General features: G+C 45.3%; 2 protein-coding genes across 5 annotated transcripts; one reads left to right on the forward strand and one right to left on the reverse strand.

Annotated features, from left to right (window-relative positions):
- The first annotated feature begins 464 nt into the window (after positions 1-464).
- anne (polyamine-transporting ATPase anne boleyn) lies at positions 465-14140 on the forward strand. Of its 2 annotated transcripts, none has more exons than XM_012284312.2 (10): positions 465-807; positions 8220-8304; positions 8368-8595; positions 8668-8801; positions 8872-9028; positions 9098-9302; positions 9376-9714; positions 9783-11254; positions 11326-11507; positions 11589-14140. In XM_012284312.2, the coding sequence occupies exons 1-10, from the start codon at positions 801-803 to the stop codon at positions 13019-13021; spliced, it is 4242 nt and encodes a 1413-aa protein (XP_012139702.1). In that variant the 5' UTR covers positions 465-800; the 3' UTR covers positions 13022-14140. The 2 variants fall into 2 exon arrangements, with proteins under 2 accessions (XP_012139702.1, XP_003702810.1); XM_003702762.3 differs by lacking the exon at positions 465-807 and adding an exon at positions 5223-8045.
- A 261-nt stretch (positions 14141-14401) lies between these two features.
- LOC100880936 (venom protease) lies at positions 14402-23850 on the reverse strand. 3 transcript variants are annotated; one of them, XM_012284313.2, is made up of 10 exons: positions 23213-23848; positions 18102-18588; positions 17948-17992; positions 17292-17543; positions 16466-16551; positions 16300-16385; positions 16092-16229; positions 15888-16024; positions 15560-15717; positions 14402-15008 (listed from the first exon to the last, which is right to left on the reverse strand). In XM_012284313.2, the coding sequence occupies exons 2-10, from the start codon at positions 18580-18582 to the stop codon at positions 14850-14852; spliced, it is 1542 nt and encodes a 513-aa protein (XP_012139703.2). In that variant the 5' UTR covers positions 18583-18588; positions 23213-23848; the 3' UTR covers positions 14402-14849. The 3 variants fall into 3 exon arrangements, with proteins under 3 accessions (XP_012139703.2, XP_076390970.1, XP_076390971.1); XM_076534855.1 differs by lacking the exon at positions 17948-17992 and having other exon boundaries at positions 23213-23850; XM_076534856.1 differs by lacking the exon at positions 17292-17543 and having other exon boundaries at positions 23213-23828.
- Positions 23851-24614: the final 764 nt, after the last annotated feature.

A 24614-nucleotide genomic window follows, 5' to 3' on the forward strand; every position in this document is an offset into this window, starting at 1 on the left:
CGGAAAACGTACGCGAATTCACTTGGCAGGAAAGCTAATTTTTGTCGCAAATACCGATAAGAGAGGTTCATTGAAATTTCAAATAATTATTAGGAAATGTTAAGCCGCGTAGATAACTTTGGGCATTTAATCGCCGCTGTCAGGGAAAATCTATATCCCATTATGACTCAACGTTAAATCACCGTCCCCATCGATAAACGTATATATACGTAATCCAGCGACGAGTCGTTGGCATCTATGTTAGGTCAAACGAAGAATAATCGAGTTGCCGGGTAAGCGGTTGATAGTAGAAATCGGAAGATCGTTTGATAAGCGAGGTTGATGGCTGGTCGTGGATCATCGGTTTTAGCAGAAAAATGTCCGCTGATAAGAAGCGGTTTTCGACCAATCAGAGTGGTAGATAGGAGCGGATCGCCGGTACGAGCACAATTACGCGAGTCGGTAACGGAGCGAGTAACTCGCGAGCTGGATCGACAGTGTTGCTCGACGCTCCGTTGCGCGTCCCTGTTGCTTTCCTGCGCGGTCGCGTAGCGTTCTTCTCGACGGCGCAACCGCGCGTGCCACGGAAACGAAAACGGCCCCGAAAAAGGAAAAAGGACAACTATGTTCCCTTAATTTCTATCACCTCGAATTTCGAAAGACGAAACCCCACGTGACGCGCGATGCCCGGCAAACCCCTGGTGTTCGATTATTCCTAAATGCCCGCAACAACCACCGTCCTCGTCGCCGCCGTCGTCTTCGTGGCCGTCGAAATACCAAGGGGAAGGTACTACGATTTCGAACGAGCTTAAGGATACACCATGAACGGTAGGCTTCTGTTTGAAACTTCGTCGCTTGCGAAATCTGCTTCGGGTATCTTCCCACTGTGGGAATGTGGTATTTAACGCAGTCTTATACTGCCACTTCCATTTGTCAATATAACTTTTAAACATATTTAGATACAATTGGTCCCACTGTACTAGCAAAAGCTGGATAATGGTAAATACAAAGCGGTACTCGAATAATAATGATGTATCATGCTATGACGATCAATGATTTCCGTAGAAGGAACGTTCTGTTTACGAATAGTTGGCTCCACGTTCGGGAGTGAAACTTTCTTCTGCGTCAGTCGACAACCTGTCTTCGATTGCTCAACATCGAAGCCAGATGCATGCGGTTGTAAAATGATTTCGTTTCGCTAGGCGAATTGCACATACGAAACGTATTCGTAAACTTCCAACCACCTGTTTGAATCGCTAGAAACTTACTGTACATAGCGTAAGCAGTATGATAATGCTTACAGTGCTATCAAATATATTACCGAGATAAAAGACATTGACTTCGAGCATGGCCATTCGTAGTTGACCATATTTTATGACTCGATTAGTAAAACGTAAGTTATTTCCGAAGATACGGTTTGAAAAATATCATATGGAAGTAGAATGTTTACTATTTTTCCTATTCGGAAACGTATAAACAGTTCTGATTAGAGTTCAAAGTTTGAAGCACGAAGATATTGTGAATCATTGTTATTATTTACGGAAGCAATTTGTGGATAGTGCGTTTAAGATAATGCATAAAACATATTCGCAACATCACCTTTTATATGGAGGCTCGTTAGCGAGGAATTTATTAAATTTCCTGCGGAGGATTGAAAGGTATTCGCTCGTAATTGCGTCGATGCACGACGAAACTTTCTTATCGTCGAATTAACCTTTAATATTAGAACTCGTTAACTAACGCGTTGGCCAATGTCTCGAAGCTCGAAGTTTAACGAGCCTCTCTGATCGAGAATTACCCTTTAACAGCTACACAATCGTGGACTCGAGCGTGTAATTGACAAATCTGAGCTCTCGTTTGGCAGCAGCTGCCAGTTTTAAAAGTGGATGATGACTGGCCACATTCGACGAGTTCAGAGTTCTGTCACATCTTCTCGAGTTCTATTTTCTTCGAACCGAATCACGTAGCCAAAAATGATTCCGCGAATGAAATTCCTTTTCGAACGATTCAATTGATTAAACTCATCGATCAGCTCGTTTATATTTCCGCACAATTCTGCATGTTCAATTGTTCGTTATCAGCGTAAGTTTGTGCAACGATCGTTGCGAGTCTGATCCCTACAGATTGTCTCTGCAACTTTGCACGGAACTAAGGAAAGATCTTATCTGACAGAATCGCAACGTAGCGTCACCGTGCAAGATACCTGTGCAATATCTTTTCACGGAATTGCTGAACGATATTAATATCACCGAATTGGAAATAAATAGCGAATTACCTCATCGTCGTAATTAAAGTGGGCCAATAATTCTCGTATCTCTTTCATCGACACAATGTTATTTCTGTATCGATTAGCTCGTGTCCATGGATGTACAATGACCACATGGAGTTCTAATCGAGATAACCTCGAAGGTTACTCATTGCGATCGACCGCCATTCACGAATCTAGTGTTTTTCCTTCGCGACTCAGAATCCTGATGGGTCGAGCAAAATAATCAATAACGACATTTCGGTTATCGAAATTGCGTGAAGTGTTTTCGTTAGTTGATCATGAAGTTCTTGATCGATCATTGATGAAATCGTTCGATATCGATATCTTAACTCGTGGATAATGGAAAACGCATACAATTTTTAATTAAATTATGTAATATCTAAGCGACCTCGATCTGTTCTCTTAATTAGTATTTCGAGGGACAGATGTCCTCTGTAACGCAGAATCATCGATGACATTTAGACAACATTACAAGTGAAAAACGAACAACAAACTTCCGGTAGATAAAGCACGAAATGAGTCAGTTGTTCTCTCTAAGCTTACGAATGTGTTCTGGTTTCCACGCGATAACACGAAAGACAATGAGAATACGTCCGACTGCAGTTATACGCTCTTCTCGAAACTCGAAGATCCGCGGATGATCGTAAATAACGTTAGTAATAATTCTTCACCGGAAACGTTGACGACTCCGTTGAAATTTCGACCTCGTCAAGAACGAGTCACTGGATTATTATAGACTCGGAAAGTTCAAACGGCTCGGTGAACAGGCGCTCGCGTTTCTAAACGGAGAAAGAGAGATGAATTAGGCGACTGTAACCAGAAGATGAGACGATTTTCATCGAATTTCGTCGACCATGTTCGAAAATAGCACGGAGGTCGAGGCGTGCGTATCTTTCGCGATACGCCTTTGAATTTCTTCAAACAGAATCTTGATTTATCATTGGAATCCTCGTACGCTTCGACGACGATAAAGAACGATTGATACTGTTCTTAATTGCTGACTTAACTTTGCCCAGATTCATCGACACGTCGAATACTTGCTTAGAATCCACCTTAAAGTCATAGTTACGCCAATGCGAGTGTCGCTGAATCGTAAAGCGTTCAACCTCGACCTATTCGTTCAAGTAGCACTTGTTAAAAGAGTTATATTATAACACTGAATTAACCAAAGATAAGGCGAAAAAAAATTTCGATCATCGTCACGAAAATGACAGTCTTGCGTAACGTCGCCGTTACATGAAAGCTGAATTAATTATGTCAGGCTTAACGCGTTGAATGGCACAATGGAAACATTAATTCGCGTCGACGCAGGCAGCGTTTACAATTATTTAGTTGCCTAATTTAATTTATTGCCCCGGCTATCTCCTTTCCGTCAGCAATCAACGCTTTAATATCAAAAATTATTTACGAAATTACAACTCGTATCGCCCATTGTACTTCTCCCCTGTTTTCCAAACACCTCGAGATCCGCCTTACGATCGATAAGTCGTTGATCGCTTTAACGATCATCTGCTCTTATCGTGCTTCGCGGTAGATTCGTGGTGTTTACCACGAAACGTGTTCGATAACTGAATCAGCGAATGTGCGTAAAAGGAAAAAACATTCCTATAGATTTCCGTTTGATCGATAGAATAGCGAGGTGAGCGCGTGAATCGTAATCGGATAGTCGGGTACGTGTATAGTAAATAAAAGCGTGTATCAATTAACCGGAAGTGTTGCAATTTTTCAAGAATAACCAATGACGCAAGCTGCAGAAAGAGCAATACATCTTCGGTATCCAAGAATCGATTCTTGTACAATTTACTATGTTCACCTTACATAAATATTTGCTATCTTTTCTAAAGCGATTCTCGTGAAGTCTTATGCTGATCTTGAAAAATTCCATTGTAAAGATGGAAAGATCACGATAAAACATCTTGACGACAAACAGTAAGAAATTATCTGTCAAGGTTATGTTGCAAAATTATTCGATGCTTATCCCGTTTTTTCTTTTTCGAAAAATTTGATTAGAAACGGGACACGAGTACTAAGATGCGATCTTAATGACGTTTTTTCTGTCTAATGACCATGCGTGTTAATCATCGCGAGTTACAATCTGACCCGTGTTTAAACCGTCTTCTACCTAGTGCGAATGGAATGTCAGACGATTTGTAACAGCGAGACATTCCATAATTTTCTGAATCGATGCAATTTCATATAACCGAGAAAAAATAGCGTCAGAATTTTTGACAAATTTTTTTTCTCGGAAATTCGAGAAACATACATATCGTTTACCGCGAATTACGCAAGGATGCGTAATCCAATAAAAGAAGTCAACTGTCCAAGAAAATAAGGAAACTAGAAGCTAATTCCTGTGGCGAAATCCTCTTACGGATTCTTAAAGCGTTTCTGCTTCGTTTGCCAAAAAGCATAACTTCTCGTTAAGCCCGAACATAAAAGGGAGCGACGAGTTTGCCTGGAAGGGTTTAAAACGGGAGTTACGCGGAAGAGGATAAGCAAGGGAAACCCCCACCATTCGCGGCGAAGTTAGGTGTGAACGTTTCAGTCGGTTGGCACGTGCTGTTCGAGAAGAAGAGTTAGCTCGAACGAAGTATCGACCACGAGGCCCTCGGACTCGTTCAATACTCCGATGGCCAATTGGAGCAACCGAGACAGCCGTCGAGCGCCAAAGATGGAGCTATGAGTTCGCGCGTAGGTTGAAACCTTTCGATTCTGTCTGCTTCTGAAGCGGCGAACCCTAAACAGGTGTTAGGTATTTAACGACGGGACGCCATGGAAATAACCGTATGAATTTGGAGCAGCAATTAACGGGGACGTACACGGCACCGCGGAGGATTTAGTGGAAATAAATGAGTCACGAGCCACGACGTCGTCGTAGGTCGAGGCAAAATCCAATGGTAGGGATATCTCAGGCACGAAACTACGATCCCAGTGCCACTGGGCTAAAATGTTTCGAATTTCTAAAATTTAACGATTTATCGGCAGACCACTCGAAAACGCTTCCTGGTTCGATATGACATAATTAACGAAAGTAGAGAGTCCACAGAACGAAAGAAAGAAAATCGTTCAAAGTTCGACGATGCAATAAGATTCGTGTCGCGACAAATGTTCACACGGTGATCAGCCAGCGTGTGCAAATACCGGCGAATATGTTACGAAACGCGTGACGAAACGTCGACGTAGCGTAATTCGAATCGGCGACGATTTCGCAGCGTCGGATAACGTGACACGCGTATACCTGAAGAGAAACGGAACGAGGCGGTACGGCCCTGAACACCGGGATGTGGAAGCTAGCAGAGCGCAAGTCTTCTGCTAATGCCAAACGATTCCCTTAATACACTTGCGTCTGGAATCTCGTTGTAATTGGGGCGAACGGTCTGTGTCAGCTGTCGCGTACTTGTCAGTGCTTCACAAAGATCCTACGAACCGGTCGAAGGCGAAACAACGTCGAATAAATCGTGCTGTGAGCCAGGAAAAGAATCGACGACGTCTAGTCTCGAGGAGCGTGCAATTCGGAGCGCAAGACCGAAAGGAACGGCTGGGTTTGGTCGCCATCTTAGATCCATCACGAGCACGTTGCACGAACGCGGCAGAAGGAAAAATTACCTGGAATACGTGCAGTTATCGAGAAGGAAAGCGAGAAGGGATGCGAGAAGGAAAAGTGTCATTTTTCCTCGAACGCGAACGCTTATAAAGCAACACGGTGCATGTCGACACGGGGATACACGGTGGGTGCTGTGAGAGAAAAAACTGGTCGGCCGTGGTTTTTAAAAACGCCACAGATGCGTGAAACGCAAGTGAAACGATCGTGTGCAAAGTGACTTTTTTGGAGGAGAGAGATTTTTTTTCTTTTCTGTTTCCTAATTTAACGGGCTGGCCTCTAGCCACCGCGAAACTGACAAACGGACGAAACCAGCGTACCAAGGTCTTTCATTATGAGCAAGATGCTAGGAACAAACTATTGCACCGTGTTCTCTGTACTTAGAAGTCCCGAAGAGGGTGAATCGTTTAAGCGGATCATCTGAAAGAATCGATCGTAACGAAGGAAAGATTATTCGCGAGGACGATCGTCAAGGATTTATCGACCGGATCAGAAAGAAGAGTTTCGGTGTCGCGAAACGAGTGTGATTTCGTTTGCCGGTGACGGAACGAATTTAGGACTCGCGAGAATCGTGCGATCACCTTGAAAAAAAAAAAGAACTTTGACGTTGACGTAATCAATTATATATAGCTCGTCGAAATTCGCGAATATCGTGAGGTGAACCTTGGTGAGACACACCTAGCCGTTAACGGTTTCTCTATTAATAGAGACCGATCAATTTTATTCGACGTTCGTGCGACGTTCGTGTACTTAAGAATAGAAGAGCAATCTTTTAAAAGCGAACTTTCGAGGACTCGCGATATCGATCTCGAAGAGTGATTTTCCGCACGCTATCGGGAATCGCGCGATCGAAGGATCATTTATCGACCCGATCGTGTTCGACCGATAACGCGGATCTCTGTCGATCGAGAGAAATCTCCGATCGAGCACCCGGCACCGGGGTATCCAGTTTCTCTGCCGATCGAAGCATCCGACGGCATTCAAAATAACTTTATAACCCGTAATGTATTTGAGATCGTACAAACAGACAGCAAAAGGGAGGCACGCGATTACAAGAGAGTCGATCGAAGCTGAGTTCGCGGGCAGAGGTCGAAGCGACGTTGGACCGACCATCAGGAACAAATTCAAGACGAAGAAGTGTCCGGTGGACTGCTGGGACCTCGAGGAACCTCAGCCGCTTCGTCCGAGATCGTCCGGCAGAGTATCGAAACAGGCTTGCTTACGTCGCGGTATGAGCGAAAGTGAACGAGCAGTCACCACGCCACGAATTGGATGGCGAAAGCTCACTGATCCTGGCGACTGACACGAATCCAGAAAATCGGGGGCAGATCCGAAACGATAGCATCAGCTTCTACAGTCCTATCATTCTAAACGTCCTCGTTGTCCTGCCGCTCGGTCTTGGTCCTCGTCTTCGTCGTCGTATTCGTCGTCGCGTTCGTCGGTCTCGTGGAAACGTATTCGATCCTCGAGCCTCGATAGAAAACCCGAATCGTCGTCGATCCTCTATGCCAGCCAAATGCAACGGAACGCCACGTCGAGGTCTAAGTCGAGAACTTTGAAGACGGACCCAAAAATGGCGGGCAATCGGTGTCGGTAGCAGACGGGGTTATTACCTTGAAGAACGACCGCCTCGCCCTGCACTCTTCCTAGGGGATCCACGGCTGAACCATCCTCCGGTCTCGGCTAGATTCCCGTTTTTCTCTCTTGTCACACGAGTGCTCCATCCCCCTTGATATCCATCTATCGAACCAATACCCTGACGAACTTTGGTGTCGTTTTTAATTGGTCGTCGAACGGACGACGAAAGGGTCTCGATCGAGTGACCCATAGACAATAACTTACGTAGCTGGATAAAAGTAGTGATAACATGTAGTAGTGAGACGAACGACGGATCAATTATTAAGAAGAAGGACAAGAAAGGTCGAAAGAGAGTACCCGATACCAGAAAACTAACGGTATCCTTCGCTCGATCTCCTGGCGAGAACGCTTTTTTTCGACAATTGTAGCTAATTTTAACGAAAGAGAAGAGTAATATTTGTCCGAGAACCTCGTCCCCCTCTCCCGCAATCGTCATGCCGCCCACGCCGAGCAAACTGAACCTGAGCTTCGCCAGAAACGCGTACAGCGTGTTTGGAACACGCGCTACCAACGCGACTGCTGATCATCAGCGCGAACAGAAAACGGAACTTTTGGAGGGTAAGAGGCGCGATTTCGCTCCGGACGCTCCTATAGATCGCTTGGCGGCTATTCAATTTCGATGTGCCGCCCTTGAAACCTTCGACAACGAAATCGCCTTAAAATATCGTGTCGCGAACCTCTCTCGATTCGATTGCAAAACGTGTCGCTAATTGAATTCCTCTCTCTTTTCAGGTACCAGAGGTAACGGAATTCTTCACCTGAAAAATGGCATCGATTACATCAATCCTGGCGAAGAAGACCAGATGGAAATATATGGGTAAGTTCGACGACATTATTTTATTTCGCCGACGACGACAACTAATAATTCGCTTTACTTCAGTTACAAGAGGAACAACATCTTCACCGTTGTTACTTGGTTCTTGATCATCGTCACCGGAGGACTCCTCAGGCTGGTCTTCCACTGGGTGCCGCACTTGATGTTGTTGGCAACTCATTCCAAGTGCCAGTTGGAAGACGCGGACACGGTTTTGTTGGTAGAGAAATTCCAAGGGAAGCACACGAGCTACTACGTGAAGAAACTGAAGACTTTGGCTGCTCAGGATGTAGTGTTAGTGTCTCCTTTTATTAATCATTCAAAATTCGCGATCAACTTCGTCTAACTGTCTCGATATTTCTAAAGCAACAAGCCTTTCGACGGAGAGTCGTTGATGGACAACGAACCATGGGTGGAAAACGGCAGCATGATAACCATCAAGGAAGTGAAGGAAGAATACCCAACGCTGTCTTTGCATTTAGTCGGAGGACAATTCAAACGTAAGTATTCTCGAACAAAGAAGAACCTTCTCCGTTAGTATCGTATTTCATTAAGAATCGTTCTTCGCAGAGGTTCCATCCATCGTTCTCTTTCAATGCAAGAAGTTAACCTACGTGTGGGACCACGAGAGATCAGAATTTCTGAAACTTCGTGGCTTGGACGTCGGCGTTTTAACTTCGACGTTGCACCAGATGCAAGGGCTAAATTATCATGAGCAGCACATGAGGTAAATTTGAGACTTAAACATTCGTTTATCTCCATTATATTAAATCCGATGAATTCTCGTACAAATTAGACGCAGCGTTTACGGAAACAACGAGATCGTGATTCCGGTGAAGAGCATCGTAACGCTTCTCGCTCTCGAAGTTCTTAATCCATTCTACGTCTTCCAACTGTTCAGTTTCTGTCTCTGGATTGCCGACAACTACTACTACTACGCCATGGTCATTTTGACCATGTCCAGCATCGGTATACTTATGGCAGTCTTCCAGACTCGTCGAGTACGTTGTTATTCGTAGTCGTATCTCGTTATCCGCGAAGATCGTGTCGATTACAAAAGATTCTTTTACACAGAACCAACACAATCTACGGTCCACCGTTCACTCTTCCGACGTGGCAACAGTGATGAGAGATCGAATGACTGGACAAACCGCAACCGTGCCTGCCGAACGATTGGTACCTGGCGATATTTTAGTTATTCCGTCTCACGGCTGCCTGATGCCTTGCGACGCGGTGCTTCTCACCGGAAATTGTATATTGAACGAATCCATGCTCACCGGAGAATCGGTCCCCGTCACTAAAACCCCTATCCCTTCGTCCAGCGAGATCATCTACGACACCAAGGAGCACGCGAGACATACCCTCTTCTGTGGTACTCGCGTCATTCAGACGAGATATTATGGCTCCGAAAAGGTAACGATCCATCAATTGTCTAATTACGATCAATACCATAGAGCTCACGCTGTTACCGTTTCTCGCAGGTTTTGGCCGTCGTTGTCAGAACAGGCTTCAACACGAGTAAAGGCGGCCTGGTGAGATCCATCATGTATCCTCCACCGGTCGATTTCAAGTTCGAACAGGATTCCTACAAGTTCGTCATTCTGTTGGCTGGAATAGCGAGCATCGGCGTGATCTACACCATCGTGACGAAGATCATGAGAGGTGTGCAGAGCAGCCACATCGCTCTGGAAGCTTTGGACTTGATCACGATCGTGGTGCCTCCGGCTCTACCGGCAGCTATGACCGTCGGTCGTCTGGTGGCGCAACAAAGGTTGGAGAAGAACAAGATTTATTGCACCAGTCCGAGAACCATCAATGTGTCGGGATCGATCGATTGCATTTGCTTCGACAAAACTGGAACGTTGACCGAGGACGGTCTCGACATGTGGGGCGTAGTACCCGCAGTCGATAACAAATTCCAGTTGCCTATCAAAGATATCTCCTCCTTGCCTCTGAACGATCTCCTCATCGGAATGGTAACGTGTCACGGGATCACTATAATCGACAATCAACCGGTTGGCGACCCGCTCGACCTGAAGATGTTCGAGTCGACCGGCTGGACACTGGAGGAACCGGACGTGTCCGACACCTCCAAGTTCTCCATGCTTTTTCCCACGGTGGTTCGACCGCCAAAGGGCTCGAAACTGCTGAAGAAATTGCCCAACGAGATAAGGATCTCCATCAGCCGGCAAAACTCGATGTCTTCCGACGCGGTGGACAACGTTTCGTTGAACAATCTCGATAGCGCGTTGGCTGGTTCCACGACGGACTTGGGGGAGCAAGGCCTGGAAATTGGGATCGTTCGACAGTTTCCGTTCACGTCCAGTCTTCAACGAATGAGCGTGATCACCAGAACATTGGGAGCAAATCATTACGATCTCTATTGCAAGGGTAGTCCAGAGATGATCCTCAGCCTTTCGAAAGCCGAATCCATTCCAGCAGACTTTGGCGCCGTGTTGCAAGAGTACACGTCGGAAGGTTACCGCGTGATAGCTATGGCGCACAAATCTTTGAATCGTCTTCCTTACGCCAAAGTTCAAAGATTGAGTCGCGAAGCTGCCGAGTCGGATTTAACCTTCTTGGCGTTCGTGATCATGGAGAACAGATTGAAACCAGAAACCACGCCAGTTATCAGTGCTCTAAACACTGCCTGTATCAAAACCGTGATGGTGACTGGCGACAACATGTTGACGGCCCTGTCCGTGGCGAGAGACTGCGACATCGTGAAGCCGGGAACACCGGTCATCGCGGTCTCGGCTTCCCAGCAAAATCAAACGAAGCCGCAGATCTACTTCACGAAGAGCAACAGTCAACCGTCGCCAATTTCACCGATGGGTCACGGAGATCTCAGCGAAATGACTGATTTAAATAGCGTAGCTAGCTTGGACACGGTCGAGAGTGGCTCTTTCGGGAACAATCAGTTCGAAAACGATGTCAATTATTTATCCGACGAGTAAGTATCCTTCGATAAACTTATCCTTCATGTACGACCTGCTATTTCTAACCTGTATATTTGTGTTCTAGTTTGCAGCACTCGAAAAACAAATACGTGTTTGCACTCACCGGCAAAACGTGGGCACTAGTCAAACAATATTACCCAGAACTGATTCCCAAACTCGTCACCCGCGGCGCAATCTTTGCAAGAATGTCCCCGGATCAGAAGCAACAGCTCGTCCAGGAATTGCAGTGTTTAGGATACTACGTTGGTAAGTAGCTTAACGCTTTCGTCAAATTACAGACCGAATCGCACTCGACAAAATCGATAACGATTTCAAAATATTTTCCAGCCATGGTGGGAGACGGGGCGAACGATTGCGGAGCTTTGAAGGCTGCTCACACAGGAATTTCTCTTTCGGACACCGAATCATCCGTAGCTTCACCGTTCACCAGCCGCGAAACCAACATTTCCTGCGTGTTGACCGTAATTCGAGAAGGTCGCTCTGCTCTGGTCACCTCTTTCGGGATCTTCAAGTACATGGCTAGCTATTCGCTCACTCAATTCATATCCGTGATGCTGTTGTACGGAATCGAATCCAACTTGACGGACATCGAGTTTCTGTACATCGATCTCTTTATCATCTCCATCTTCGCTTTCTTCTTCGGCCGTACCGAGACGTACGACGGTCCGCTTGTTAAAACGGCGCCGCTGAACAGTTTGATCAGTACCACTCCGATTCTCAGTCTGGTTACGCAGATTCTGATCGTGGCCGTGTTCCAATACGCCAGTCTCTGGCATCTTCAACAGATGGATTGGTTCGTTCCGTTCAACGCGACGATCAAGGCGATCGAGAACAAGGACGACGTCGGTTGCGTGGAAAACTACACGGTCTTCATCATCAGTTCGATGCAGTACATCATTCTAGCTGTGACGTTCTCGAAAGGTCACCCGTACAGAAAGTCGTTGTTCACGAATTACGGTCTGCTCACTTCGTTGATTTTCTTGAGTCTCTTCTCGGTCTACCTCGCTACGTTTCCGTTCGAATGGCTGGCTAATTGGTTCGAGCTCGTAGTTCCTGAGAACGTCGGCTTCCGTTTCATTCTGGTCGGCTACGGCGTCCTGAATCTTGTGATCTCGTTGCTGATGGAGAACTTCTTCGTCGACTACCTCGTTTTTAGCAAGTTACGTTATCGCTGGCACAACGTTGACAAATCCAGACGAAAGTTTCTCGCGATCGAACGCGATATGGCTCGTGACTTAAAATGGCCGCTGATCTCGCAGGAGCCTTTGCCGGAGGCGGCGCCGGACATCCTGATCCGTCAGAACGTCACCGAAATCAAGATCGAGAAACGCGTGCCCGATCCTTGTCGCCCGGTCGATACCAGTTTCATGAACAGTCCCGTCTGCGCGAACTTCAAACACTTTGGCTCGGCCAGAGAAGTGACCCTGAATCCCAGGTCCTTGTTCAACGACCGCAGGAACACCGTGTCCATGCAAACGGTCCCCTGTTTCGAGGACAAGGACTCCGTGAGCAAGCAGCCACGCTTGGAGCTAACGTCGAAGAGAAGGCACAACTCGGAATCGGAAAACGGGATCAATCGGTGCGACAAACCGTTCAAGAGTCACAGCACGAATCCCATCGCGACGCTGCCCAGAAACACGGCCATGGCTCTACAACCGCAAAAGCTGAGGGATCTCAAAAACGTTTTAATCCACAAGAGCGAAGACGGGCTGTCTCCTTGCACGCAGAGCGTCCTCGAACTCGACATACTTCCGTCGTAGAAGGGAACCAGCATTTCGTGGAACTCGCACACGCGAATGCCACTAATCGGTCAATGCATTTCTCGTCCCATGACAATTGCGAACGAAAGCTGCTAAACGATCCAGTAACGTTCCAAGATTCGACAGTCGGGTGACAAGGATCGCGAATGTTCAAGAACGAACGATCGAGCGAAATTCTTGACACGATTTCCGTTCGCGATCGTTCGCACAGTGCATTTAGAATGCCCACGGCGTTCACGACACATCGGTGATCGACGAAAATCCCCCCTCCGAGCAGAAGACGTATCTTCGACCGAAATAGAGGGGTCCCTTTTGACCTCTGTCTTTCTTCGTCCTCCTCCTTTTATTAGTATTCGAGCGTACCACTCTCTCGAGAAAGTATTATCGTTAGATTATTTATCTTAGATGATGAGAATTTTAACTCGCCCTGCCCAGGGAACAAGCGTCTTCTCGTGGAAGACTGACACCCTTGACGCAGGTCGATCGAAGTAGATAGGTAGACACTATTTTTTCTGTTCCCCTTGGAATTCCTTCGCGTTCCGAGGTCCGTCTCTTTTTCATCGCGATATCGAGGTACTTACAGAATTCGAACGAATTTTTTTTCTAACCATAGGGCATCGTAGGAAAATGAATCGCGTTCCCGTTTTCGCGACGAACGAATTCGTTTCTCTTTACAAGGATTCGCGGTATCTAGTCTGATCTCGTTAGCTCCCGGCTAATTAGTTGTTACACGAAAGCACGGAGAACGACGCTCGTTGACGACGTCGATGGTTACTTACGCGATTCGTCGCGAAAGCGGGAGATTAGTTAATCTTTCTTTTCTTGTTTTCTTTTTGGTGTGAAAAAAAGGGACTTGCAATTATATACTAAATAGTTTATCCCAACGCATCATACTTAATCGAGCCTCGACGGTTCGACGCGTTTATCATTCGAGCAAGCGGAAATTATTCGGTTGTCGCTGTTATTTATCGTTGAAACGGGCAACGAGATCAATGTGTACTTATATTACGCAATGGAAACACATACTTAAAAAGAAACGCGTTGTTCTACTATTTGCGACGCTAAGCTTGCGTTGAGATATAGCGGTTGTCTAATAACAAAGTATGTTTTTAATGGAAATGACTTGTTTTTTCGCAACCCATCGTCCTATGAATCTTCCTTGACAAACTAGTACTTGCGCCACTTATCGAAGCTTAAGATCAAAACGACTTTGTCGAAATTTATAACAAAATCGCTGGCTACGATAGCGAACGATAGTTGAGAAATTTCTGTACCGTTCCTTTGTATTTAGAGAAAATATAAAGATATTGTTTGTTAACGCAGTTATGGCTGTTGAAGGTTTTCCCGAATGCCATTTGTTTCGAAATAAATGTACACACGTTGTAAAATAGAAATCGAATATTTATTAAGCGCGAATACAAACGAATATCACACGCACTTGATGTACAAAATATTCACGTCGACGCTGTTCGTATCGTACGTCGAGAACCGAGGCGAAGAGTAACTTTGAGGAGGAATTTTATTACTCGAGCGCCTCGGCGATCGACGAAGAAGCAATTATACAAGTGACTCGGTCCTTCCGTAAAAAAATATATTTATTAACAATCGAGGCGTTTCTTGAACGATTCTTTCGCTCCGGACGAGAAAATCGTCTGTTCCTTAACATTCGAAACCACATTCTTTTATTGCTACAATATTTACAACCTTCGAGCACGGAATGGCTGAATTTCTGTCCCACCGCGCACCGTACCTTCGCGACAATCGAATCGAGTAACGTGTCACGAACTTTGTTTCATGCAAAGTTTCTGTCTTCGATAATCGCCTTCTGCTACGAATTGATGACGTACGTTATCCAATCGACCGTTTTAGCGACGCGGTGATAAATTCCTGGTTGACCCGGTTGGGCACACGAGTATCCCGCCGAAACGATGCCTATCAGGTACCATCGTCCTGTCTTCTCCAACATCAGGGGCCCTCCGCTGTCACCCTGCGCAAACAAATCACTTTATCGCTCGGCCTTTCATGTCCATGCTACTAATTAAGATTATTTTCAAATTCCGATAACTAATGGATTCGAAAGCTTCCATTACACAGTGAAATTACTATATCCTACATTAGAGTTAATAACTCATTCGCCGAATATGAATGAACCCAAGAATATGCAGGATTCACGTTATCAAGATTCCGTTAATTGCGGTAGAAGAAATAGGTTTACAACCATATCGAAAGACCGTTAATAGATTTATGCCATTAACAAAGGAGTTTTCTGATTCAGTCATCTTCATAAATTTCACGCCGACGAGCATAGAAAGTCTCGCCGTATATTCCCACTCATTGTATCGAATCCCAGATCGTTCCAGTTAGATCGGACAAAGACATTAATTGTCACGTTCTTTCATTGTGTATCGTGTTACGCGCAATTAGCGCGGAACAAACGACGCCAGAATATAAGCTGGCATCAAGTTCGTCCAAGTTGAAGTCGACCCGTTGATTGACGATATCTCGAATTCCGAAGCTAATAACAAAGTAAATACTTACTTGGCAGGAGTCCTTGCCACCGCCACGGTAGCCAGCGCACATCATCTCGTCGTAAATGACGACATTGATGCCGTTCGAACGATGCCACCTCTCGCAAACTCGGTTGTCTATTACGGGTACGTCCACCGCTTGAAGGGTCTTTGGACGCAATCTCGATCCTGTTCGTTCAGAGATACTTAACTGATTTTAATAATCCGGTTGTTTCGAGACAGATTTTTATGTAGTGTCTGTTTCGAGACTGTACGAGCATACGCGAGTCACCGTTCGAAATACTTATCCGAATATTTGGCAAAGTTTCAATTGGTAGATAAACCATTGTCCTATTTACCAGCCTGCAGTGCACCCCATCCGGCAGCCCAACCGTATTGACCCAAGAAGTCCTCGTTCTTTTCGGGAAGGCAGATCGGTGCTATGTGAGGCATGTAGTGAACCGGTCGATCCAGTCGAAGAACAGCGACGTCGAACCTTGATGAACAGTAATCTCGTTCCATAAATTTATTCTGTTAGATTCACGCGTCCGAGGTCGATCTACCTGTCAGCCTGAGGCGTAAATTTGAAGTAAGGATGAACGCGAATCTCCCTAACGCCGAAAGTGTAAGCTGGCAACGATTCGCTGGCCGAATTCACTACGTAGTCGCCCAAGGTGACCTGGACTTGACGAGCCGCTGCCCTGGTACCGTTAAAAAGTGTCGATGAATAAATATTTATTAGAAATAGGTTTTCTTTGGTGAGGTACTCACTTGGCCACGCAGTGTCCAGCGGTAACGACGTGGAATCGATTAACCAGAGTGCCACCGCATCGACTGGATCCAATTCGAATATACGCCTGGGAAAGTAGAACATTTTCACTGTTTAAAACGCGACACGCGAAACGGATCGAGTTCGATTTGTCGTTGCAAATCTGACCTGCCATGGGAAACTGCCAAAACCCGCTTCGTCGCCGCCGACGATTCTTCTCTGAGCGGTTTGCTTCGAGGCGGGTATGCCGCAGCCTGCAATCACAACCACCTACAGACCCTGTGCAACGATCTATCGATCGATAGGTCAATCGAGCGCTTGCTGGACAGTTAGTAGCGAAAGTATTTTGGAACGTACCGTGACGTCGAGAGTTCTAACACCTTGACAAGCACGCGTCGAATCTATGATTTGGTATTACCGAATTAGACTTGGAGTAATTCAGTAAGACTTCCGCTAATTGAAAATTAACCGCGTTCAGAAGACTCGTTTTTCGGAGGGACTGTCTCGTTGCGAATACAGGAAACCGGAAGCGGCTACGAAATCGAGTGGACTCGCGTGACGAGAGAACCGAAGAGCCAAAGTAGCTTAGGACGGATTTTATCGCGATCGGCATGCAATTTCGATCTTCGAACAGGGCGAGTTAAATTGGAGAAATTCAGGAGGAAATAGGATGGATTGCTAAACATGCATCGCGTGAATCCACGAATCTAAGTTATCGAAGACTGGTGCTTTCATGCTTCGTAGTATGCAAACGGAGAAAGTGAAGACAGTCGTCGACATGCGGAGGAAAGTGCAAGTGCTAAGGAGACGAGTAATTTGCAAGCAACATACGTTTCGCCGAAAGAAGAAAGTGCGAGACTAGGATCGGAGATACGAAAGGGATTCGTCGAACGAAAGGAAGAGTGATCGGGAGAGATTGTCGAAGAATAATACATGCGTGATCGATCATGCCAGTGCAAGAATCGGATTGCATGCTCCAGTAGGAAGGACTTACGATCATCATTGGCGTTCTCCGTGTAAGTATCCAACGGAAGTGGCTGAGATTGATCTCTAGGTGCCTCAATCAGGTTATAATCAGAACTACCTTTCGGTTCTCTTCGCTGACAACAAGCATACATAATGCCGCCGCAACTGCCGTCCAATAGGCCAGCGGACATCCAGCACATTAGAAAAAATTCGCAGCTTCGTCCGTCAGCGCACAACGTATCGTCACCCTTCCACAGCGGTCTTTTTTGTTGACGCGATTCTGCACAAAACAGGCCAAACTGTTCTTTTTCCCCTCACGATTTCTCCAAGCGGAACACGTTAAAAGTATCGCGATTCAATTTCCCGAGTAGCTCAAAGATTACTCCAAGCCTAGCTTCAGAATACTTTGAAAAAATATCGAAGCAAAAATCGAAAGAGTCGAATCGCGACAAGATAGAGCGGAATCGTAAAAGAAACGGGAAAGAGCGTCTGTCGCAACGGTGACGGAAATCGTCAGCATGACGGAAACGGGTCCGATGTCACAATCGTTACGACACCTGGATATTGCACCCGGCTGGCTAATTTACGATTATTCGCGAACTACGAAACGCGACGCAACGATCGTGAAACGGCCTTCCAACGCAATTGACCCACGAATCGAAGCTTTCCTCGTGGACAACGTACCTGACTCTAACCTAGGGTAATCGTCGAGCGTTTGCTTTCGATGATCTGAAACAATAATTCGTTCTGTACACCAGAAATCTCGAACGACGATAAAGAACTTACATCCCTCGATATTTCAATGAAACTTTCTATAACTCGGAAATAAAAATTCTACCTCTGATGTCGTCCTCGAAGTCTGGCAAGTGATTGGACTGTTGAAAGAAGGACGAGGGTGCGCTGCCACCCACCGGCGGAGGAAAATCGTTGTCGCGAAAGATCAACCGTGGCGTTCGATGACCCATCACTGGCCTGCTGTACTCCGAGATGGGACTCCTCCAGAGGGCCTTCTGCTGCCTCCAGGATGGAAAACGTACTCCAGGATGGACACCGATGTTCCTCCCTATCGGAGGACCGCCTCCCTCGAAGAGGTAACCGGCTGGACCGGTCGGAAATCGGACATATCGACGTCTGCGAGCTGAATTCGGCGCTAAATCGGTTCGATTACCGTCGTTGTCTCTCGTCGCGACATAACTGGGGCTGTAGATCGTTTCCGACTTGCTGATACTCGATCCTAAGGTCTCCGTTTGAGCTCGATTCGAGGAGATGACGAGGAGTATTCCCAGCAGCAACCATTGGCAGGACGTAGCTGCACCCATCGTTTGCTGAAACAACGCCAAATATGTTAATTGTTTGCGCGTAAAATTCTCAACGAAATTAACGACTAAAGGGTCACCATTCATCTTCCCTTATCTTCCCTCGTGTCTTGAAATATTATGCGCGACGTTATTCATAATTCTGCCTGCCCCGAAAACGCTTATCTCCCGAAATTTCTTACCTAAACCGTGCAAATTTGATCGCCCGATACGGCGGTGTATCCTCGACTAAAGCAAACTTATCAGAAAGGAGTTGGCCAGTTTGAACAGCGTCGCCGTGAGGAGGTAAATAAATTTCTGGAGAGAAAAACGAGACAAAAATTGGATCGTGCAAATCTGTTCCCTCGTTTTGACGAGTCGTTTCACCTCGATTCATTGATCGTTACGACGAAATTTCTGGAAAAGGGAAACGTAGCGTGGCTGAGGTTAACGAGCCATTGGAACACGCAACCGTTACAAATTTTTCTACACGAACGATCTTTTTTAGCTAATATGTCTAAGATCGTACCTTGAACTGCAACCAACGTCCACGATTCGATCGCGTGTTTCTATGGACTATTTACTTTCCAAGAAAATGCTTCAGTGTTCTCGATTGCAGGAAGCAATATTCCAAACACAAAAAGTCATCTAACCTCTTGACTACTTATAGATACTCTCAGAGTCTTGTGACGTAAATTAACACCCACTAGAGCTGAAATTGTTTCGATTTCAAGAGTGACCCACTCGTCCACAGAAAGCCGGAAACAAGAGGCATCGAGTAGAAAACGAGTTTCGATCGAACGAATTCGTCTTCTTCGAGAAAACGAAAATATGTTGTTTGCGTCACGTCTCTCCGTAACGGGCGAAAGTAAAAGAGGTTCACCCGGAACCGAGTAACGCATCGGTTATACGAGATTCATAATGGTACGAACAGCATCTTCGAGCAATTATGGAGAAATGAAAATGCCGGACAAGTTTTATGCCCCGCCGGTTGGGCAACCGTCGGTGCCAGCTGCATTAATCGCTAGTTCAACCGCGTTCAGGCCAATTTAACCACGTAACGGTGCAACACTGTGTCGTAATAGATTTAAAATCCATACCCGAACAGACTCATTGGCTGCGATCGGATGGTTAATCCCAAGAAGTTCGATGCACTTGTACGATGTGATCGTCGATACAATAATGTAACTATAACGTAGAAAGATCGTAATCGAGCGCGTGGAACCTTGAAACGAAGAAACTAGAATTCTCTGAAAGGAAATTTTGTGCAATAGATCACTTTCCCATTCTCGGTTAGGGGATACCGAGCGTGTCGTTTGACCCTGAAATAGTAACGGCGATGTTAACGTTATAAAACGAAATGGGCGAGATTTCAAGGTCCCGAAAAATTCTTTCAGGAGTGGCACGATTGATCGAACAGAAAAAGTTGATCGCAATCGACGTAGAACGTCCTTGCTGGAATATCATCATCGTGGCAGGAGAACGGTTCGATGTGTTAGTAGGTCATTGGCTCTGTCGTGCAGATCCAGCAGAAGTGAAAGTGCACCTCTGCATGCGCGACAGTGTGAAGTTCACGTTCATGCCGAGCCACCCGCTCCACCGGAAGTTACGAACCATCGACCATGTTCCTTTTCTTTTTCGATCCATCCTACTTCCTCCGCGAAGAAAAATTTCTCAACTAAGATGACAAATAGACTCCGTAACTATCGAACGAGGTGCAAATGGGACACTGGATCGTGTCAATGGTGAAAATGTTGTATGGATTTCAAGAACACGATCGAAAGAATGTTGACTCGCGAGAGTCAAGTCCAAGCGGCAAGAAAAGTGAAACCCGGTAGAAAATATATTCCAGTTTCTAACTGGAATTTAAAGTCGCTAATCAACTTAACGCAGTTACAGTCTCGATAATATTTTAATTATTGTTTTTCCATCTATATGTAAGCGTATAAGGAATCGAAGAAAGCGAAGGGAAAACGTCTCTGTTCTTCAAAAGAAATTGAAACTCGTAATTCTATTAACTCGTTGCGTGTCAAATGACCGGTTTCGAAACATAGAAAGTCCGATGAATTAAATGTATCGCTAAATGACACTAATAGCGCATCAATTTCGAGCTTAAAGATCTAAGCGTTTCATCTCGTGTAGATTTTCTTCAAACCTTAGATTGATGTACTTCGCGATATTTTTATCGAACGTAGGAAATTAAAAGGATTTTCAGCGTGTGACAGTGATAAATAGAAGATCGTTTTTCCCTGAACTCAATCGAAGGAAAAGTGAGCTGAACGGATAAAAAATGGATAAAACGGATAGAAGAGAATCTCGGCAGCGTCGCACGAACTTTCACCTTCCTATAACTAGCTTGACTCTATCGTAGAAGCTGATGGTCGAAAGTACGGAGTTTCTTCTCTTGCGTATATACGTGTGTACGAGATATACTCGCATAATTGTAGCTTCGTTTGCCAGCTGTTCGTGAAAGCCCACGTGCGTTGCACGCGTATCCTGGCGCCTTTTTCTTTTCCTCGTTTTCGTTGGTTCGGTGCTGTTTGGTGCCAGCCGATTGGCGCCACACCGCAATCCACATCCCGAATTCCGTGTGAACCAACATTAAGAACGCGATCCATTACTTTCTCTGCAACGAACGCCGTTTACTTTCGCCGAAAGCTAACGGAGAGAAAAAAATAAGCCAAAATAAGAAGACGGCACGCGTGAAATTTTGTTTTCGTACGACCGCGGCCTCGTTCTCTTTGTTCGATCGAGAGTGATACAGAAATTCTCGATACCCTGTCTTCGTCTTAAATTTGAAAATATTTGCAAGAAAGTTGCAAGCATTCCGTCGAACCTTGATCGTATTTCAGTTTATCCTCGATTCACTCCCGGGAAGAACTTTCTTCTTCGAAGAAAACCGAGTTCACGATGTCACGAATTACATCTCCTTTAAACGCCAACAAAACTATTTGACTCTACTCGGTCCGCCCTTTGGTGAATTTTTAATTCGCCGATAATTTATGGCGAACGACATTACGTTTTCTACTTTCGTTGCAGGAATTTCTTCCTCGACTTCAATCGAGAAAAGATAACAAGACTGAAAGTGTTAATTAGCTCGTTTCGAAAGGGGCCTAGAAATTCCTGCCCGGCGGATTTTCGAAAGAAATATCGATCGGCCCTTTAATACGCGAGCCATGTTTTAATGAAAACCGGTTCGAAGAAATCTGTACGTCACAGCTTCTGCTTCTTTCTTCGTGGCCTTGAAAGAGCTACGCTTCTTCGCGGTCTAGTTCACCAATACCCTTTCATCACGAACACTTTCCATTGTGTAACGAATTTTTTCTCTCTGCTCCCTACAACTTTTTCACCCGCGATACGTCTGCTCGTTTACCCTTCGCCGACTCTATTCCCTTTTCTAGCCGGCGCTCGATCGCGGCTACGATCTGCATTGTTACTTTCTAGCAGAGAAATTAACGAATAAACCAGCGTAATACCTGTCGTGGCGCGAGATGAAAATCGAGAAAAAGTGTGTCGGATAACTCGTCCGTTCGATTGAATATTCATGAATGGCTTGCCGGAAAGTTTCAATGGCAAATATCGTTTAATTGGATCTCGAGACAGTATCGGCGAGGAGAAAGAGTCGGAGCAGAAGCGTGAAACGTATAGTACGTTTTATCATTTTTAATATCTCGATACTTCTATTTCCTATTCATTCAATCTTACGTGTTAAATTAATTCTTGCTCCGAAGCGTAATGTACGATCGAATCTCTAATTACAGAATTAAAAAAAAGAATTTACTGAACGTTTGCGCACGGAAGTAAACGGTGTAATGTTTATGAAACGTCCGCAAAATGAACGGCGTCCATAATGAGGCGGTAGGGTAATAAGGTTCCATGGAGGAAGAACGTTAGACCGACACGTTCCTCGTGTCACGTTTCCCCTCAAACTTCTATCGAATGTTACGTAAACGAGGAGTGGTGTTTAGGCAATCGGTAGAACGGTACCCAAGCGTGCATCCTTAATGTTTTGTCCCCTCGTGTCTCGTTTTGGAAAAGAACGGAAGTACTTTCACTGGCTACGAGGTCGGAAAGTTGAACATTTCGATAGCCACTGCCAATTCGCCACGAGAAATCTCACTTTTTCTTTGCCGATCTTCTTACTCGCTGTACGTCTAAGAACGCTTTCTTCGTTCCAGACTCTTTGGATGTACCTTTTTTTAATCGACCGCAAGATGTCTTGTACGATACCGATCGAGAAAGTAGTCTTTTTTGAGAAAGTATTTGTCATCCGTTTTATTGGGTAATAAAATCGATTTTGTTACGATAACGCATTGTTCTGGGATCGCGACGGGAACCTGTTGAACCGCAATGGAAACTCGAATGTAGGCAAAGGTTGCGGCAGAGACCGGCAATTTAGTTAGCGGTAATAGCTGCTTTAGTCGACCATTAGAATCGGTAGTTTCATTTGCCTATCTCGTGTACCGGTGGACAGCTGAGATAGGCTTTCTTTTAAAAGCTGATTCAGACCTTCTCACTTTCACTCCATTTTTCCAGTCAACGTATTTTCGGCATACAAGACTTTCATAAACGAAAGGTTCAAAATGTCAAAGTTCTGAATTTAATCAGGAAGAATCTATCGATTTTGAAAAAGCTTTCTTTCTCTTCCACTTACCGGTCAGTACAAAAGCCAGTTCTCGCAAATTTCTATGAGATCCTCAAAAGGAACTGGCTACTTCGCCAACGTCTCTTCTTCTTCCTCTTCTTCTTCCGCGTCTATCCTGAACAGTCCTCACAACCATAACACAACGAACACCGAGTTGTTTCCTTAACCGCGATTCTCACTCGATTTTCTCGCGATTACAAACGTTTAGCAACATTCTGTCACAGCCACCAAAGACCCTTCACGAGGCATTCGCACTTGGATCATCTCTTTCTTTCTCGCAGAAAGAACACAACGATCTTCGGAAGAATTGAAGAAAGGTCGAAGTTCCAGTTGAAAGAGTCCTTCCGATGTTTCTTCGTTTATTCAACAGGATTTCTGGCTCTTCGTGGTCAGCAAATAATACAGACACTTTGAACACGATCAACCAGAGGATCCGTTGAAAGGAAGATCCACGCGATGGAGGGCTTACACCATGTCTATCCTCTCGTCTCGAGGAGCCCAGGTCGCCTGCTCGTCGTTGCCCACCGTCCGCTACGTCGGCTCTCACTTTCTCCGCCGAGTAGTTTCATTTCGGAAGGTAAAACTCTCTCGTGTGTCCCCACCAGCTCGACGCCGGTTGCCTGACTCTTCTCTCTGTCTCCTCGAACGGAAAAATCGACCGATCGAAAGGATACGTCGTCCTTCGATCCGACTTTTCTTCTTTACAAAACTTTTCGTAAAACATCGAGGCACAGTGAGGAAACAGTAAGGCTTTTACGTTCAGAAAATGGCGCATTTCTTCGAAGTATTCTTGACTTATTGTCTCAAGCTATTCCTTAAAAACCTACCGGCGTATACGTACTTAATCTGAGACGAAAAATGGAGTCAAATGAACAAACAACAAAACATGAATTAGTACACGAATTGATTCTTTATCTTGATGAAGGTCAATACAGATATCAGAAGAATCACCAAATTGTGTCATTTATAACAAGATTCTTGTGGACCGTTTTAGTGTTAAATAAAAATTGTAAGTCTTCGAAGTATACGCGTTCGATAGAAGGGTTTCAACAGCGAATAACTTAGCTACTTCTTCCGAGACTCTCGAAGCAAATCGGACACGAGAAGCATCTTTTGGTTAAGAAAATGCTGTTCCATTAAAGTAGAAGAAAGTTGAGATGATTATTTTTGAAGCGGGTGGAAAGTTTCGCGTTAAATTGACAATGGCGTGGACAAACGACGCATAAGGCGGCCCATTATGAACTCAATCTTCTAGGAGGCTGCTTTTTTTATTCAATACTCGGGGCTACTTAGGTTTTCTGACGCCAAGCGAAAACTGCCACCCACGAAACTTGCCGACGTCCCCTGAGCACGAAAAAATTGCAAACAGTTTAATATTCATGAGAAGTATACTAACTCGTGGCTCGATAAG

This window comes from Megachile rotundata, chromosome 8 (assembly GCF_050947335.1).
Source record: "Megachile rotundata isolate GNS110a chromosome 8, iyMegRotu1, whole genome shotgun sequence".
NCBI classification, from domain to species: Eukaryota; Metazoa; Arthropoda; class Insecta; order Hymenoptera; family Megachilidae; genus Megachile; species Megachile rotundata.

Bases quoted from the DNA above. Each gene is read 5' to 3' on its own strand.
- anne (XM_003702762.3), top strand. From the start codon at position 7,922: ATGCCGCCCACGCCGAGCAAACTGAACCTGAGCTTCGCCAGAAACGCG. The intron at 9,303-9,375 runs GTACGTTGTTAT...TCTTTTACACAG, and splicing joins CAGTCTTCCAGACTCGTCGA to AACCAACACAATCTACGGTC. The intron at 11,255-11,325 runs GTAAGTATCCTT...TTTGTGTTCTAG, and splicing joins GTCAATTATTTATCCGACGA to TTTGCAGCACTCGAAAAACA.
- LOC100880936 (XM_012284313.2), bottom strand. From the start codon at position 18,582: ATGGGTGCAGCTACGTCCTGCCAATGGTTGCTGCTGGGAATACTCCTC. The intron at 17,544-17,947 runs GTACGTTGTCCA...TGTTTTGTGCAG, and splicing joins TTACCCTAGGTTAGAGTCAG to AATCGCGTCAACAAAAAAGA. The intron at 16,552-17,291 runs GTAAGTCCTTCC...TTGTGATTGCAG, and splicing joins GGAGAACGCCAATGATGATC to GCTGCGGCATACCCGCCTCG.